Genomic DNA, 18,268 nt, shown 5'->3' with positions numbered 1-18,268 from the left:
GGGCTGGAAGCTTGAAAATGAAATCCTGGAGCCCATAACAACGTTATTACCTCCAGCACCAGCCGAACTACTAAACACAATATTTTGCAATTGCAAAAATGGTGGTGGTTCCCGCTGTGGATGCAGAAAATCAGGGCTACTATGTTCTTTAGCTTGTGGCCAGTGTAATGGACAAGCTAGCCTCAACGCTCCACTGTATCCAAGTAATCCCGATGAAGAAAGCACATACGATCCTGAAATTCTAGAAGGTTTGGAAATGAATATGACCGATAATGAGGATGATGACAATGAATTGAATATTTTAGAGCGACAACAAGAAGAAGACGACGAAGAAGAAGATAACTAGCTTCCATTTGTAATTTCATTCGATTCACAAATTATTTTAATATTTAAACTCACATTTTAATAAATGTATAACATGCCATATTTAATGATAAATAAAGGTATATCTAAAATATATTTTCTTACTGTCTTTTTAATTTTAAAATATAATTAAAATAGATAATCCAGAATTAATAATATACTATAGTTGAATAATTAAATATAAATAATTAATAATAAGTACAAAAATAATGGGCATTGCTTAATAATTATAATTTTTTTGTCAATAATTGACTTTATACAACGTACTGATAACCGAAACTCACGCTTGACCCTGCATTAGCTCATATATGACTGTACGCTGCGCACTCTTCGCGCTCTACCTCAAAAACGGTTGATCGTATAAAAAAAAATTTTAGACAAAAGTTGTAGAGAATTTTATACTCTACAACTTTGATAATAGGTGAAAATATCATTTAAGCAATAGAAACCGAGATATTCGCGAAAAATCGTTTTTTGTGACCTTTGACCTTCAATATCTTAAGACGCGGACACAATAGCATTTGTGACTTTTGAGACAATATTTAGGGCGACAAAACAAAGGTTCTTACCAATTTCCAGCTTATTATCTTTCATTCCGAGGTGAAACCCCTAATATGACTGGGTTATTAGTCAATTAGCCTTTCAACAACGATATATTTCTACTGTTTCTTAAGTAATCCGTTTAAATTCAAATGCAAATACGAATTGATGCACAAATTTTAAAAATGTAACATATTTTGATTAATGTTTTCAGTTGGAGAGCGTAGAGAAAAGGGATAAAAATATATTCGAGAATATCAATATAGACTGGAACTTGTCGCATGACGATGGGTCGACGGATTTTTCCGATGATGACACCGTTATCGATGAGAGGGTGAGTTGTGTTTTCAGCTTTACCATTTTGTTTTCAATTAAGATTTTTAATAATAGTGATTTAGAATATTACTAAGGTATTTAGGTATTTATTAGAGCAAAAATTATTTTATACAAAAAAAAATGGAATTGGGTCCGGATAGTGTCAGTGGCCATTATAATGACGGCATTCTCCAGACAGATAAAAATATTCTACCAGTAAAAAATACGAGTACCAGTACACTACCAAAAATGTTAAATAATAGATTTATTGCAGCAAAACGGCAGCATAACCCCCGAGAAGAAGTGTCCACGGTCACGTCCGCCATCATACGCGGGCGGCGCGCACCCCGAGCGGACGAGCGGCGCGGGCGGCGCGGGCGGCGACTCGCCCGTGCTGCGCTCGCGCTCCTCCACCTGCGACTCGCTGCACCACGCGCCGCCCACGCCCACCACGCTGCCGCGCAAGCCTAACGTCTGTTAGTAATCTCAAAACACATTTTATCTCTATCTAAAAAAATCATACTGCCTCGAATGTGTTCAGGATATTTTCATATATTTTTTTTGGTTTATTTATATCTATGTGTGTAGAATTCCAAGAAACATGGAAATAATATTCTGAGTTTGTTCTTCTGAATCCATTTATTTACAAACTGACATTTCTTTAAAACAAAACATTATATCAAGAAAACGTACCAGCCAGTACAGTTGTATCGGGACCAGTCAATATTACCTGAGCAATCGTATTTCTGTAGTGTCGTTTTAATATCATACTTTGTGTTATCACTAAGTGTAAAATTTGTTGTCAGATAACATCGGCAGCCTGAAGAAGCGCGCGGCGCCGCTCCCGCCCGGCGTGTCGGGTGTGTCGGGCGCGCAGAGCGTGTCGCACGCGCCGCCGCCGCACCCGCGCTCCACGCCCTCGCCCTCCGCCGACAGCACGCGCTCGCTACACGGTACCTTATGTTACTTATTTTAATACTACATAACAAACGATTCCGAATGTTTAAACATACCTTTATTTCAAAAATGAACATAATACACCTCTTTTATAGCAAATTATGATTTATTTATTTAATATAATCAAATAGCTTAAACTGTTATAAAAAAAAAAATCTTTAAAAAGACTTATTATATAAATGATGGTAAACTTAGAAATCAGATCAATTGTTGTGCCGCTATTTTTTATTATACTGTTTGATAATGACGCAGTGGTGTCGATCGGCCCCGGCGTGGTGAAGCACCGCCCGCAGCAGCCGCCGCCGACGCCGCCGCCGCCGGGCGGTGCGCATGCGCACGCCGCCGCCACACCCAGCACGCCCGGCACGCCCTCGCTGCACAACGGCGCACACCACCGCGACGAACCCACGCCACCGCCCAGGAAGGTACATGCGCAGCTTAATATTAAACGACACAGTCCAAATAAAAATAATACAAAGGTGCAATTGGTGATGGGCTTAGGATTATAATTTCATGCATTATTATAACCAACAATATATATTTATTAATGGTAATAATAATACACATTAAACATGAAAGTAATAATCAACTTTCTATTTCGCTAAAACTATTAAGAAGATTTGATTGTTTCTATAAATTTATTGAAAACATTGGTATGAAATTTAAATTAAAAATATTTAGCGGAATTTAAAAAACGAAGCTAGTCAGACTTCATGTTAACTGAAATGAAATAGTACAGGGTTATTTATTTTTGCTTCAGAAGAAAAATAGATTGCATCTGGAAATGGCAGTGAAAGCGAAACTGAAAAGGGTAATAAAGACTGGCAGAAAGAATATTAGTGTACTTACACGCTTACCCTTTGTTTGATTTACGCCTTTACATTAATATTTTTTTATATTTTTACGGACCGCAGCACTTTCTTGTCAAGAGAATTACCAAATACTACTAATTAGGCGATTATCTTGTTATACTGTGTCTCAAATGTCGGTCTTCGTAGAGTGTATTTTATTTCACAGAGAGCAGCAATAAATACTTATATCAGGGTAACTGAATTTACGTCAATATTTTTATTAATATTTTAAAATTTATAAGCGGAAAAGAAGGTATATTGCATTTTAAGAAACATTACTAATCGAGTAACTTATTGGCATCACTATAATCGATATAAAGGTTAAGTGTGATAAATTATGATCTACTAAAGCCGCTTAGTTTTCAAAGTTCTAAATTGAATATCTCTTGACAGTCGGCTTCTATGGCTGCAACCCGCGCCCTGCGTACCTTTTTATCTCTCATAATCCTAAAACGGACCAAAAAACGATCACGCAGACATACTTGTGAAGAATATTAAATGTGCACACAGCGCACATTACAACCGTAGTTAATTCCATTTTAAATGCATGTACTTACTATACCACTTGTAACAGCTTTTAGCTTCCTTTTGTTTAAAAAAAAGACAGACACTTTGATGTTTTAGTCCCCTGTAGTCACAATAGACCGTATAGATTAGCGTACTATAAAATTATATATTCATAAACCATTTTTAATATCTCATTGAACTGCCTTACAAATTGTGTTCTAACAATCTGTTGATTTGTGTGGAACATTAACTTTTGCATGATCGAGTTGTTTTGTTATTTTATGAATATTTTTTATATAATATTATTGTCGATATTAGTTGAATAGTTTTCGAAAGGATTTTATTTTACGTTTATTTTATTTTTGAAAGTATTAATAAGAGATTTGTCCAACATATTAATTTTTAATTCAAAACATGACACATTATTATTTTTTTTATAGTTATTATCGATTCTTAAGTAAAAATAAGAAAATAAGTTTTAGCAAGTATAGTTAGCACATAGGCAGTTTTAGTGGAAATTATTTTACATAGAACACAAAATAGCTTCTCAAACATGCTTTGCGTCTCGACAATAATACATAAGCTTTTAGTTGAACGCACTAGGGAAGTGTATATATACTTGTGTACTGACAGTAGTGTGGTTTGTAGGAATGTTCTAGTCAAGACTCGTCGCTGGAGCTGTGCTCGCTGTCGGCGTCGTGCGAGCAGCTGTGCGCGGAGGCGCGCGTGCACTCGGCGCTGTCGGCGCGCGACCGCGACCTGTCCGACGCCTCCAGTCTGCACTCGCGCTCGCCCTCCACCTCCATTACCATGGTATGGGTTGACTCACAAAATGGCGGACATCGGAACCTCTAGCTTAAAAATTTTACACTATAGTTACTGTATTGTATGAAAATTTTAACAGCAAATGGAACAATAATTGCCGTAAAATGCTTCATGCTAGGGATACTATAGTATATTTTTATTTATCCATTTCTTTTCCCAGTAATATACTTACATCATAGGAGTACGCGCAAATTCTGTTGAAGAGTTTTGAAAGTTGTTTGACACACACATAGACCATGCCTTGAATAAAGACGTAGACCTCTTTTTAACCTAGTAAAGCACATGTACAGTAAGATTAAATCTGGAAAAGATCCCACAACGACGAACACGCTAAATTTATAATTTGTAATCATTCATATGATAGTAAGATAAATGTCACAAATATTGTGATGTTAAATAAATATTTCACTAATTAAATCTGTTTCAGATGGGCGGTTTAAGGCGGTGTCGTGCGCTCTACGACTGTTCAGCGGATAATGAAGACGAGTTATCATTTCGCGAGGGCGAAGTCATTGTCGTCATCAACGAACGCACCGAAGACGACAACTGGATGGAGGGACAAGTCGAGGGGACGAATCGACGGGGCATGTTTCCCGTCTCTTTCGTACACATGCTGCCCGACTAAGACGAGAGAGATAGCAATAGTCGTGTCATAACAGAAATATAGGTCAGTACCAATGCGGTAAACTTGTGCAAGACGCAAGCTTACTATTACGAAAGTATTCAAGTAGAAGAAGTGTGGAAGTTAGTGTCATGCTTGATCTCTACAAAATGTCTACTTATATCGGCAGGAGTAGATATTGAGTCGGTTATTTATATTATAAACATACATTAGTATGTGGTTATAGTTGTAAAAATATTGTCTATCAAGTTTAATATTTCGATATTGATACGCGAATAGTCGGATGTTGCGTGCGTAGCATTTATATTGAAGTATACAGTTTTTAAAACAATAGAAATCACAAAACTGATTTATGAAAAGGATATAAATTGAATTGTGAATTTGTCAATCCATTTCAGAGGTTTTAAGTGATTTATATTGAATACTGTATGCTAAATTTATTTGCGTTATAGTTTTAACGCGTTTATTTGTCGGCCAAGCCTTGTTTGTCAAACCAACATGGGATGGTTTTATCACGCTGGGCTGTATCAATGAGTCTGAGTATGAATTCTGTGTTCATTATACAAAACACCAGTTTTTCTAAACGACTGTTTCATTTCTAACTGGCCTAAGCTATCGGCTTTCATTTAATATTACGAGCTTATTTATATTAGAATTTTGTAGTCTTGTCATAAACTATTGTGCTAAAACTTTTACAACTATGATTTGAGTGCGATTATTATAATGGAAATTGAACTAACAGATATCGTCTTCGAAATTATTGCGTACTGATTTTGACAGTATTGATTTATTAAAAACATTATTATTTAATAATTGTTTTAATATGATACAAATACAGTGGAAGAATGTTTATTTGGATTACAATTATTCAATTTGCCATCTATTAATGTTATCGACTTTGATTTAATTACTGCTCATATAATGAATGTTATATAAATTTAACATTAATTAAATATTATTGTTATTTAATTAATGATAAATATTTTGAACTAGTTTCGAGGGCTGCGAGACCAAACATTGCGTCGCAAACGAATCGAAATCTTTTAAATAATGTTACATCATTTTTATTGTTTTTATACACAATTTTAATACTCAAACATTTTAACCATTCCACTTTTAGATACGTCATACATTTGATAATAGACATGTTGATCATAATAAGGTTTCAATAATTGATTGGATACCGTGTGTTGAACAAATTCACAGCTTTAGTGTACACTACGAATTTATGACACCAATAATGTAAGAATTATTGCCAGTAGATAGTCCGTCCCGATGCGGATTTTTACTTGAATTTGTAAACTTTATTGTATTACGTAATTTCATTTGTTTATCTATTCTGTAATATGTAGATTGTGTGTAAAGGTATTGGAATTTGTGTAAAATATAAACTTGTTAATTATAGTGCATTAAACATCGCTCAATAGGTTTCTTCAGCATTGTTCAGGGAATAATATGCAACTTTGAAAATTACTTGACCACAATTGTTGTGGAACTGTTTATTGGAATTTTTCTTATATAGAGTAGTGCTTTAGGCCAATAGTGTATATAAAACCGCGTTGAACGATTAAATAACACGACCCGTAATATGCTTGAACTAATGAGAAGTACAACTACATAAGTGTAGTAGCATACATATAGTATCTATTCACCCCACTTTCACCGCTCAAGGGTCAAATGTTTAATCGTTTGCACGGTTATGATATAGAATTATGTACAGCTCAGATGATAGTGATTTGCCAAAAATTATATGTGATCTGTAGATGAGAGTATAGATATGTATTGTATATTGTGAGCGACAAACTCGTATCGGACCAGTGACTGTTTGTTGTCTAGTTTGTTCTTGTAGTTGATATTGACGTGTCTTAGATTGTTGGTGCATGCTGTCTGTAGAGATCGTAAACGAGCGAGACTTTACGGCTGGAACTGTCGTGAGGTCGTGTCGAAACTCTAACCCCCTTATTCATAGACGTTATTTATCTAAGGACGGAGCATTGCTGTGATAAGAAGTCTGCTTCTCAGTGCTGACGGCAGGCAGCCTTCGCAGTGCGTAGACATAGGGCCGTTGTGATTGGCTAATATTGAGATACAACTTTAATCTAGTTGGCTGTCAAATAAACAAAGCTGAACAAACAGCAAACTGTCAGATAAACAAAGCTGAGAAACAGACTTGTTATCACAGCAATGCTCCGTCTTTAGCTCAATAACGTTTATGAATAAAGAGGTAAGTTTTTACGTTCATGTCCCTGCGTTAATATTTCAATACGGACCAAAGATATGCAGTGTGGACATTGCCTGCAGTCTCTCTCGTTTAACATTAAAAATTGTTGTTAAGTATTAAATTTTAACAATTTCCACACATTCTTAATAGAACGAAACTAAGCTGTTTAGTGAACGTACGAATTTTCACGCGAACGAACAATAAATTGTTACAAACTTTTCCTTATGACTGTAGTGTTATATAAATAACTATACGCTAATTAATCGATAATCACACATTCCTTTGTAAGTGTTTTTCTATATATTAAGTTCTCTAGTGATCCTTGTATACATAGTGTAATGTTTAGTGTACTGGTTGATATCCTTTTGTAATAGTTACCTGATTAACCACGCGCGTTGCCATACATTGTGTAATGAAGTCAAACGTATAATATGCTACTTTTTACTATTCCTGATAAGTTCTTTCACTGATACACTTTCGTAGAACTATCGTTACAATTTTATACCTTTCTATTATAGTAAAATCTGTTTTATATAGAAAAGTAAGGCAAACATTTGAAATCACGCAGTTGTCCAAATCACTAGGAAATAGAATCACAATTCTACTCTTAAGGTTGATTGTCGTTAATCAAAGTTCGTGGATTTTTATCACAATTTTTGTCTGTCTTCTTTTTTTCAGAAATAGGGCAGTAAAAATTTAATCCCTTATGTTTACATCTGCGTTTAAGTAAACTTAATGTTACCTATCTTTTTAAAGTACTTGTTAAATGGATGATAGAATATATACCAGATTAGATTAACATAATATGCAAAAGTGATATATGAACTACTTAACAGTGGCCCGTTCCACTCGTGACTGCAAATATTGACCTTGCACAACAAGGTCTGTCATCCCTTTGCAATTAACCCTAGTTTTTTTTTATTCAAATAAAATTTCGAAACACCAGTATGAATGTGATCATTTCTAACATGTTGCCATGATTTTTTCCATGTAGTATTGCGACACTGCATTGTAAATAAATATTTTACCTAATAGTATTAAAGCGTCTATACGAGTAGGAAGTCTATAATTTATATAATTTGGAGATATTATTTAGTGAAGTATCAAGAGCCTATACTTTTCGATCTTATGTGTAAATTAATAATATATTTATTTAATATATTGCGAAATCTAATTGTGATGAAATATTTTAATGCCATTTTAGCCTATCAGTATGTTACTTATAGAGAAGTTATGTAACCAAATGATGCTAATAGCGTGCGAGATATTTTATTCATTATGTTTGTAGTTGATATGGTTTTTCTATTATGTATTATGTGAAAGACAATCTATATGAATTTGTCAATACATCACTTTGATGTCTACACCATGTTTTATTTCAACACCCTAATACCGAATTAATTATCTCTTGCCCAAGAGTGTTGTCCTACATTCCCGCGCAAACGATCTTGAGCGATTCGTTCCATACTTGGCGGTGCGCGAGTTATGGATGGGGAATATACAAATATTTGCGAATATTAACCGACATACACAGATTAGTTTATAAAACTTCGATTTATTTTTTTAATGAAATAAACAAAAGGATATTGGGCATTTAGCTAATTACCTGTTATAAAAGCTTAGTTACGATACCTATTATGCTATTTATATTTTATATTCTTCTCATTGTGACTGTTGCTACATATCGATGATTGTTACATTATCAAGCCCACAGAATAATAACCTATCCTATTGTCCTCACTAGTGTCAGTCTAATGTCAAAATCAGACACAAATAAATGTCAAAACTCGAATGTCATGTTTGGGTTATTGTCATTGTCAAAAATGATTGATGAACGAACAGCTGATAATTCAGCTAAACTTAAAATAGTAAATTCATAAAATGTAGTGATTATAGGCGTGTAGAGAAATTTAAGACTCGCTAAAAAATAACGAACAAAATTAATTGTAATCTTAGAATTCCAAAAAACAAAAATTTCACTGATTGTCTCCTGCTCTCGCAAGTCAAAGTTCAATTTTTGTTGTTTATAATATGAAACGCTTAAATATTTATTAAATAGTCTGTTATCTGCCATGTCGATAACATTGTGATAAAAGGTTTTACGATGTAATTGTAATTATTTTAAGTTTTAATCGCGTTCTTCAGTCGCCGCTATGTCTTCGCGCAAGAGAGTGTTTGATTTGCTGAGAACCATTAACGTGGCTTCGTAAGTTTATTAACTATTCTTTTTACTAACTTTTTTTTACATCTTTCCTGGTTTTGAGAAGTTGTATATGTATAATGTTAAAACTCTAGTTTTGAAATACATTAATATTGCATTATAATTTTTATCACTGCAATAAAAATTTTGAGTTATTTATTACATGATTTTAGCTATCAAAGTATTATCAACGTGTGTTGCCTTTTTTATTATTAATATAGATGACACAAGTATCATATTGTTTAATGTACACCATATTTTATGGTACAGAGATACTACAAATATCCTATCTATTGCCTTCTCAGAATCGCACTAAACAATCTATGATTGACTGATCACTAACATAAGAAATATTGTCAATCTAAACTCCAAATGGGCTTGAAACATTTATTAACTTGTAGCAATCCACCCTGGCTTTGTATTGGCAGATCTGATTGTCTATATTCAGATGCCGATGTTGAAATAAAATTGCCAAAAAGAAAATTTTGCTAATCTCGTCACTACCAGACTTCACAAGATCACCGGCTAGGCTAATCTAAAGATTACTAAAATATATAATTTAAATTGTTGCAGCTGTTTTGGAATCTACAGGGAATATACATGTATTCATAAACACATTTATTTTTATGAATGTAGCAGTAGTTTTATGATGTCTCAAAGTTCTTTCAATCTTCAATTGCTGACCTGAAATAAAATGAAAATTAATTCTTAATTTTCAGTTGCCAATGCCCTGCCCATGGATACCGAGGAAATATTCATGTTTCCAATTCTACTCCAGTGAAAGATTATGCTTTTGAGGTAATTATGTTAAATTATATGGGTGCTTGCTTAAATTTGTTTTCTTATTCTCCACATATACAGAGAATGTAGATTTATGTATCTAATAATAAGCAATTATGTTATGATTTTTTTTTTTTATATTATTATCATTAAATACTGAAATAAATGTCATTTCATATCCTTGATGCTTGTCTAATAGCCTGTACATAAACACTAAAAACCAAATCTAAAAAACTGGGGTTTTAAATTAAACCTATTTGTAATAATGTTCAGATATGAGATGTTCTATTTAATAAATACCCAGTAATTAAGCTGGCTAAAATGTCCAATATAAAAAACACTACATCTGCAACTGTTGCACATAGAAACATAGTACCGTATCATAGTCAGCTTTTGACTCTAAAAGGGGCAGAGTGAGTGGAGCAAATTTCAATTTTTTAATATGGAAGAGGCCAATTATAAATTTCTTATTTCATATAGGTAGTCCCAATAACTGAACAAATAGTTACACACAAAAGTATGTTTTGTTGAATCGCTGGGAGGAGGCAGTGGCACAGCTGCTTTCCCCTGTGCCCTGGGTACTGGTACACTAAACAAAAGTAAAAAAAGATTAAATTTTGCGAATTTTCCTGTCTCCTTAAAAGTGCCGACTTGGGCGGGACGAGACCACCCCTTCCCGTTCGTCCACGTTAGGTCACTGTACATCTTATTTGTAATTGTCGATTTATATTTATTACATAGTAATAATCTATGTTTTATTTTCTCAATTACAGATAAAATGTTCAACGGTGCGTTATGGATTAGGTGTAACAAGAGAAGTTGGACAAGATTTGGTTAACCTGAATGCCAAAAATGTCTGTGTCATGACAGACTCTAATCTGGTGTCCTTGAATCCGGTAAAAGCAGTACTGAATTCACTTACTAAGAATGGAGTGAACTATAAAGTTTACGATAGGGTTAGAGTAGAGCCTACTGATTCTAGGTAAGTAACTGCGTCTAGCAATTATTTGTAACAAAATGATTGGTGAGTAGCTGTGTATCAAAAGAAGTGGCTTAATGGTTTCTTATGTTTACGCGAATGTTAGACATTAAACTAAAACTATTTTTCGTATTTTATCGCAGTTTTGATATTTTGTCAGTTAGAGACAGTCCCCCCCGAGACCACGAAAGCTGCAAAGTTCTCGGAACGGAGGGAGAAAACTAAAATATTAAAACCGCGATAAAATCCGAAAAATAGTTTAATTTTAAAGAAGTGGCTTGACAAAAAAAAGTTTTATAGAACTCTTTCTTGTCCTAGCAGTCTTAATTAGCATCTTTCAAGTACTAAAGCAGTAGCATGCTCAATATAAAAACCGACACCGAAAACTACTACATTCCAAAAAATGATTAAATTGTACACACGAAAGCAATATAATCTTCTAATTTTTGTTTTTATGTTTGTAAACACATTAAAAAAAAATTGGAGTCTGTGCCTAATTTAAATTGAACATCGTTTTTAGATGTTTGTTACTTAGCTTAGTTTAGATTAGTAGATAGTTTATCTACTTGTATTTTTTTCGTTTGTTTAGTGATAATTTTTACCCCAAGGTCAGAATTTAATGATTCTATATGCGTTTTCGTATAGCTCCGGAATAGTCCCATTATAATTTCATTGGCTTAGGAGTCTTAAGATCTGGGAAGGGGAACTTTCGAAATCAAATAGGATTTTTATTACTCTTTTTGTTTTGGGTTTAGTATAGCATCAACATACTACCATATTAAAAATATTGTTTGACTTTAATTTCGAAAATACACCAGGGAATTACGCAAAATAAAGGATGAGAATGATTATTTTTGTATTGGGTTTAATAACATGTGTTTTATAACTTAAAAAAGCAAAATAGTTTTGGAACAAAAAAAAAATGACTCCCAAAAGCAAAAAATAATTCAACTTTATACACGAGTGAATAAGAAATTATTAAAAAAAGAAATGTCTTTTCACTGATTAGTGATTTTAATCACATAAATATTTTTGGAGTCAGTTTTTTAAAGTCATAATTTTAGTTAAATGCTTGTAAATATTATTTATGTAATAGGTACTTACAATATTTGGTGGAATGCCCCATACAAAATAGGATAAGTTTATATCTAAGGAACCACAGCAAATTAAAAAACGTACTTATACTCCAATATTTATTTTTAGTTTCAAAGACGCAATAAAGTTCGCGAAGGAGGGAAACTTCGACAGTTTTGTAGCAGTCGGCGGCGGCTCAGTGATGGACACGTGTAAAGCAGCCAATCTTTATTATTGTGATCCTGATGCGGACTTTCTGGATTACGTCAATGCACCAGTAGGGAAGGGGAAATCTATATCGCTCCAGTTGAAACCTATGATTGCAAGTAAATACTTTATTTAAGTTTTGTTGATGTTGATGGGGTCTGTGAAGGTGTTTTTTTGCTTTAAATGACGAGTCGAGCTTGCCGTTCGACTGATGGTAAACGATTCGACGGCCCATAAACCGTACAAACACCATCCAACACCTTGAATTACAAAGTATTGTTCGGTATTCCGCTGCGCTCGCCATCCTGAGACATGAGATGTTAAGTCTCATTATGTCCAGTAGTTACACAGGTTATAATGTCCTTCAAACCGGAATACACCAGTGACTACATATTGTTGCTTGGCAGCAAAAATAGACGTTGTCAGTAGTAAACTTACTTTTGTGTGATATTAAGTAATTATTTGGTACGTTGAAGGATGGCGGTTAATATAACATGGTGAGTCATAACTATATGAAAAATTAATTGCTTGTTTTTTTTCTGCTATAATTAAATGTCAGACTTCAGCCAATACCCATTGAACTTTGTCCTGTGGCCAGATTGAAGAAAAAATCTATTTAAAATCAGAAACAAACAAAAACATTTTTATATTTATAACTAGCTTCCGCCCGCAGCTTCGCCCGCGTGGATTTCGGGTTTCAAAAATGGAGAAGGTGCTCAATTTGTCGGGATGTTTTTTTAATTTATGGTGGTATGCAGGTGGTCCGATTGTCCGGTCAGGGTCTGATGATGGGATCCTGGTGAAATCGAAGGAACTTTTAACCATTAAGGTTGCACACGAAATGACGGAAGCTTAAAAATGGAGTAACTTCTCCGGTTTTCCCAACATTTTCCATCACTGCTATGCTCCTATTAATTGTAGCGTGATGAAAAGTATACTATAACCAGCTCAGGAGTATGAAAAATAATTGTACCAAGTTAAGTTAAAATCCGTCGAGTAGTTTTTGTTTCTATAACGGTTATACAGACAGACAGACAAAAATTTTACTAATTGCATTTTTAGCATCAGTATCGATCCCTAATCACCCCCAGTTATTTTGGAAATATATTTCATGTACAGAATTGACCTCTCTACAGATTTATTATAAGTATAGATATGCAAAAGTAGCTCAAAAATTGTCCATAACGAAAACATGCATTTTAAAGTAAAACAAAAGAAATAATATCGTGAAGCCAACCAAATAACTAATGATATATTAAATTTTGTGACTGTTCAATTTAGTCGGGTCCGCGATATCACTTTTGTTGAGTTTCAGAACGCGACATTACATTATTATATTCTGTGCTCCAACGCACACTGCTTTGATGTTAGGAACACACCTACATTGCTTAGACAACAGTGAACTTTATACAATAGCAATAAAGCTCAAATTGACTCTACGTATTAGTTAGAAAACGTTTGTATGGGAAATAGAAAAATGCTGTTTTGAGGATTTTCCCGGCAATTATTCGAATTTTTCTCACCTTTTAAATCTTCCCTAGACCTCCACGAATAATTCAAGACCAAGATAAGATAAATCCGTTCAGCCGTTCTCGAGTTTTAGCGAGACTAACGAACAGCAATTCATTTTTATATATATAGATTGGCATTCGCACAATAGACATTAAATAACTATTACTTTCATTTGTTGACATTTTCACCTCAATGGTAATAGTAATGAGTTTTACATCAAGCCCACAACATTCACATCTATTTAAATATATAATGCTACATCTTATTTCATTTGTCCACATACAAATAGATGGCTCACTATTACAAGGTTCTATGTTGTATTTGATTTGCAAATTGAATTTTGTATATCACGTCATTCTAAATCTTTTTCAGTAAAACTTCCAAGAATCCTGAAAGATAAATAAAGGGGGAACCATGAATTCTTGTCGTTTCTAATTTTTGCCAACATGAAAATTTTCAATCTCGTTATTGAAACATAAATAAAAATTGCTATAGAATATTGCAGTAGTGGGCCAGCGAAATATGTAACTATATTACTCAGATATTTTTTTATCTATGGATGTTGTGATACCAAAAGACTATTATTGTTCATACTTTCCATAACACATGACTTATATTATTTCATTCAAGTTTATTACGTTTCTTGTTCATTGTCGGGTATCTTATTTATTAAACTCTTTTATTTATTTATTTAAAAATGTATTGTACACCGTAAATATAAAAAAGCATGACAAATATGTATACAGACGATGGAAATAATTTAGTTTTTCTTTTAGTTCTCATCCAAGTGCTGCCAATTTAATAATTATTAAACTTGGATTTCAGTTCCAACAACAAGCGGCACTGGTAGCGAAACAACTGGGGTATGCATATTCGATTTCGAAGAGATACACGCGAAGACGGGCATATCTCACAACGCGCTACGTCCATTACTGGCGGTAATAGACCCTCTTCACACATTGACTGTGCCCGAGAAGGTGTCAAATTATTCTGGTTTTGACATATTCTGCCACGCGTTGGAGAGTTTTACCGCAGTGCCTTATACAGAGCGTGGGTCGGCGCCTGCGAACCCCACGCTGAGGCCCGCGTACCAAGGCAGTAATCCCATTTCGGACGTGTGGGCGCGGTTTTGTTTACAGGTAAAAATGTTTTTGTATATATTGCCTAATATCAACTAACTTGAAAATCAAAAATACACACATCACGCATTTATCCGCGAAGGGGTATCCAGAGGTACCACCAGGATATCCACTTTTTGCCGACTGTGTTCCGTCCCATGTGATAGGGGGCAAGCCTGTTGCCATATCGGGCACAAATTCCAGACTCCGGGCTGATACTGAGTAGAAAAACTCAAATATCACTTTGCCCGACCCAGGATTCGAACTCAGACCCCCAGAGCGCTGCTGTACCTCGCATGCAGTACGAGGCTGTCAAAAATAATACCTTTTAATACACGAGACAGACGCCACTGACTACTATAACTAATGTTGTTTAATTTAACAATTCATTTGCATAAATTTCTAAGTCAACGTGTTTAAGCCTAATGACACCTTTTTGTCAATAAGAGGTCTATGTTTACTGGACGAAAGTATAATAGCCGGCAAACAATTTCACGTGGTGGGCGATTTTTTTGTACGGTAGAGTAACCGTACAAAAAAAAAACCCACAACGCGATGGTATGCTCAAATTGTTTGGCTGTCATATCTTGCATTATTTATGGGGTTATAGTCAGGGCCCTATTCCGTCCATGGGTGCATATCCGTCTTTTTGCAATTACCGGTATATTAATCGAAGGCCAACTTTTATAACCATATGGGTATAAGGAAAAGAATCCTCTATTTACCTATACGGCTATCAAAGCTGAGCTTCGATTACAACGCCCATTATTGTAAAAAGACGGATTAGCCCCTGTGGACGGATTAACACCCGTAGACGGATTAGCTCCCGTAGACGGAATAAGACCCCTGACTACATTGTTAATTTTGTACTTTCAGACCTTACAAAAATACTTTGTCCGGTCGGTGTACAATGCGGATGACATCGAGGCTCGTTCTAGTATGCACCTCGCCGCGACGATGGCGGGCGTGGGCATCGGGAATGCTGGCGTGCATCTTTGCCACGGGCTTGCTTACCCCATCGCTGGAAATGTTAAGAGCTTTGTTCCAAAAGACTATGGGTGTGTATTATTACACCTTATATGAATCTACTTATTACTTATACATAGCAATTGTTATGGAGGGAAGTGGACAATTAATATTTCCAACTCCTCCCTATCTTTCTATTTGATTAATTTCGTTGCAGGATAGTGACATATTAGTTTTCCCTGGGACTCGCCGAGCTTCACTGCTCGGTGTCATAAAATGGGTGCCACTGCTGATCCTGGCTTACAGGAGTTGTAGTGGTGGGTGTGAGGGCGGGAAAGTCTCTTATTACTTATACAGGGTTATTTTGACATTGCGTTACTAAATTATGTCATATACTTGTCTACTTGAAAATAAAACTTTTCACTGAGTTACTCTGGTATAAGTACTTAAAATAAAAAAAAATATGTTTCGAACAAAATAAATTTTAATAAAATATAATTTTAGTTTTATACGGCTTAAAATCACTACCAGTGCTCTTACAGTGCAGCAGCAACATCACACTTACTGTCAGACACACACTCAAGTAGACACCATATTCATATTCAAACTACAAAGTGATAGAAATCAGAAAACTAAAACTATGATTTTTGGCGAAAACATTCCTTATTCATAGACAATATTTTGCGCGATCTTAGCAGAGGTAAAGACGATTATGCCGTTTCATTTACTAAAGCAATGTCAAAATGACCCTGTATACATATTTTTTGTTCACGTATTGTATATTGAGGTCATCGATTTTCTTCTTTTTTACTTCTTTTACCTACAGGTCCGTCTCTGATTTTCAAGGATGATATTTTTTTAGCTTTGTTATTTTATTCGATAACGTCCGCGTTGCATGCAGACTGTCCGGCGCGTTCCGTCGTCTCACATTTTTATATCAGATCAATTCGTTCGAATTCTATATAGTATTCTCTACCTCTTAGCTTTTTAACAATTCTTTCCTCGAAAACTAGCAATATTAATTCTTCGAATATGATACCTATTTGGCTCATGATGTTATCTACCTGTTCATACAGCACAGCTTTTTTGTTAAGCAGTTGTTTCCTAATAACAAGCAATATTAATTCTACGAATATCATTCCTTGTATTTGGCTTATGATGTTATCTACCTGTTCATACATCATAGCTTTTTTGTTTAACAATTGCTCTAAAGTCAGAAATAATTATTCTACAAATATGATTCCTATTTGGCTAATGATCATCTGCCTGTTCACAGCACAGAACCGATAATACCTCACGGCCTGGCGGTGGTGATGACTGCTCCGGCTGTGTTCCGTTTCACAGCGCCGAGCGACCCCGACAAGCACCTTGAGGCAGCCAGCCTCCTCGGAGCTGACGTCGCCAACGCCAAGCGAGACGACGCCGGCAAAATACTCTCCGACACAATACTTAAATACATGGACGCGATGAAGATCGAAAACGGACTGAAGGCTTTAGGCTATACGAGCAGTGATGTGCCTGATTTAGTGAAGGGAGCATTACCACAGGTTTGTAATTGCGTTTTAAGGAATTGTTGAAAGATTAAGGGCGTGTTCAACAATTTTCAAGATTGGTTCATTTTTACGATATATCGAGGAAAGCGATTGCGATTAAAAAAAAAAAGCGATTGGGTTAATTTATTGAAAGTGGCGGTAAGTGAGACAAATATTCATGAATCGTGACAAGTTACGCCAAATGGTATACACACGTGGCGCTTGTCTTTAACTCAGCCAACTAATCGACACCGGGCGTCGGACAGGCAAGACAAACATGCTCCATCCGTTGGTAATGGTCTTTACTTGGCAAAGCTCGGTCAACATGTATTGTCAGCTTTAGATTCAGCCCAGCACTTTTATAGTGTAATGCCATCTTGCGGCAAATGTATGAACTATTCCGCTAACATGAAAGTTAGCTGTGGTTTGTGATAAAACATTTACCTTTTTTTCAGGATCGTTTGCTCAAGCTCACACCGCGTCCTCAATCTGCTGATGATTTATCAAAATTACTAGAGGACTCTTTGACTATATACTGAAGAATTGGCACTGGATATTTGTACGTATTGGTGCTGGATATATTTTTTAATGCTTTACCACCATGATAATATCTATCAATGACAAGTAATTTTTTTAATTTATTTTATAAGGAAAAGTGTTATGGCCTGTTTTGAGAAAATAAATTTGTTTAAAAAAAAT

The 18,268-nt window shown here is 35.0% G+C and overlaps 2 protein-coding genes across 2 annotated transcripts in view; both read left to right on the top strand.

Annotated features, from left to right (window-relative positions):
• LOC115441670 (arfGAP with SH3 domain, ANK repeat and PH domain-containing protein) overlaps positions 1-8,565 on the top strand; it is a 55,073-nt gene extending 46,508 nt beyond the window's left edge. The window contains exons 11-16 of the mRNA XM_030166540.2: positions 1,118-1,237; positions 1,493-1,694; positions 2,025-2,171; positions 2,428-2,600; positions 4,182-4,346; positions 4,786-8,565. Coding sequence (XP_030022400.1) covers positions 1,118-1,237; positions 1,493-1,694; positions 2,025-2,171; positions 2,428-2,600; positions 4,182-4,346; positions 4,786-4,983 — 1,005 coding nt within the window. The 3' untranslated portion in view covers positions 4,984-8,565. The remainder of the gene's footprint in view (positions 1-1,117; positions 1,238-1,492; positions 1,695-2,024; positions 2,172-2,427; positions 2,601-4,181; positions 4,347-4,785) is intronic.
• Positions 8,566-8,996: 431 nt separating this feature from the next.
• LOC115441687 (probable hydroxyacid-oxoacid transhydrogenase, mitochondrial) lies at positions 8,997-18,267 on the top strand. The gene is made up of 8 exons (XM_030166571.2): positions 8,997-9,407; positions 10,121-10,199; positions 10,955-11,163; positions 12,364-12,560; positions 14,779-15,092; positions 15,948-16,129; positions 17,314-17,584; positions 18,025-18,267. The coding sequence occupies exons 1-8, from the start codon at positions 9,355-9,357 to the stop codon at positions 18,106-18,108; spliced, it is 1,389 nt and encodes a 462-aa protein (XP_030022431.1). The 5' UTR covers positions 8,997-9,354; the 3' UTR covers positions 18,109-18,267.
• The last annotated feature ends 1 nt before the right edge of the window (position 18,268 follows it).

The sequence above is a fragment of the Manduca sexta genome, chromosome 25 (assembly GCF_014839805.1).
Source record: "Manduca sexta isolate Smith_Timp_Sample1 chromosome 25, JHU_Msex_v1.0, whole genome shotgun sequence".
NCBI classification, from domain to species: Eukaryota; Metazoa; Arthropoda; class Insecta; order Lepidoptera; family Sphingidae; genus Manduca; species Manduca sexta.
Note: the sequence above shows the minus strand (reverse complement) of the source record. Positions and strands in the feature narration are given on the sequence as shown.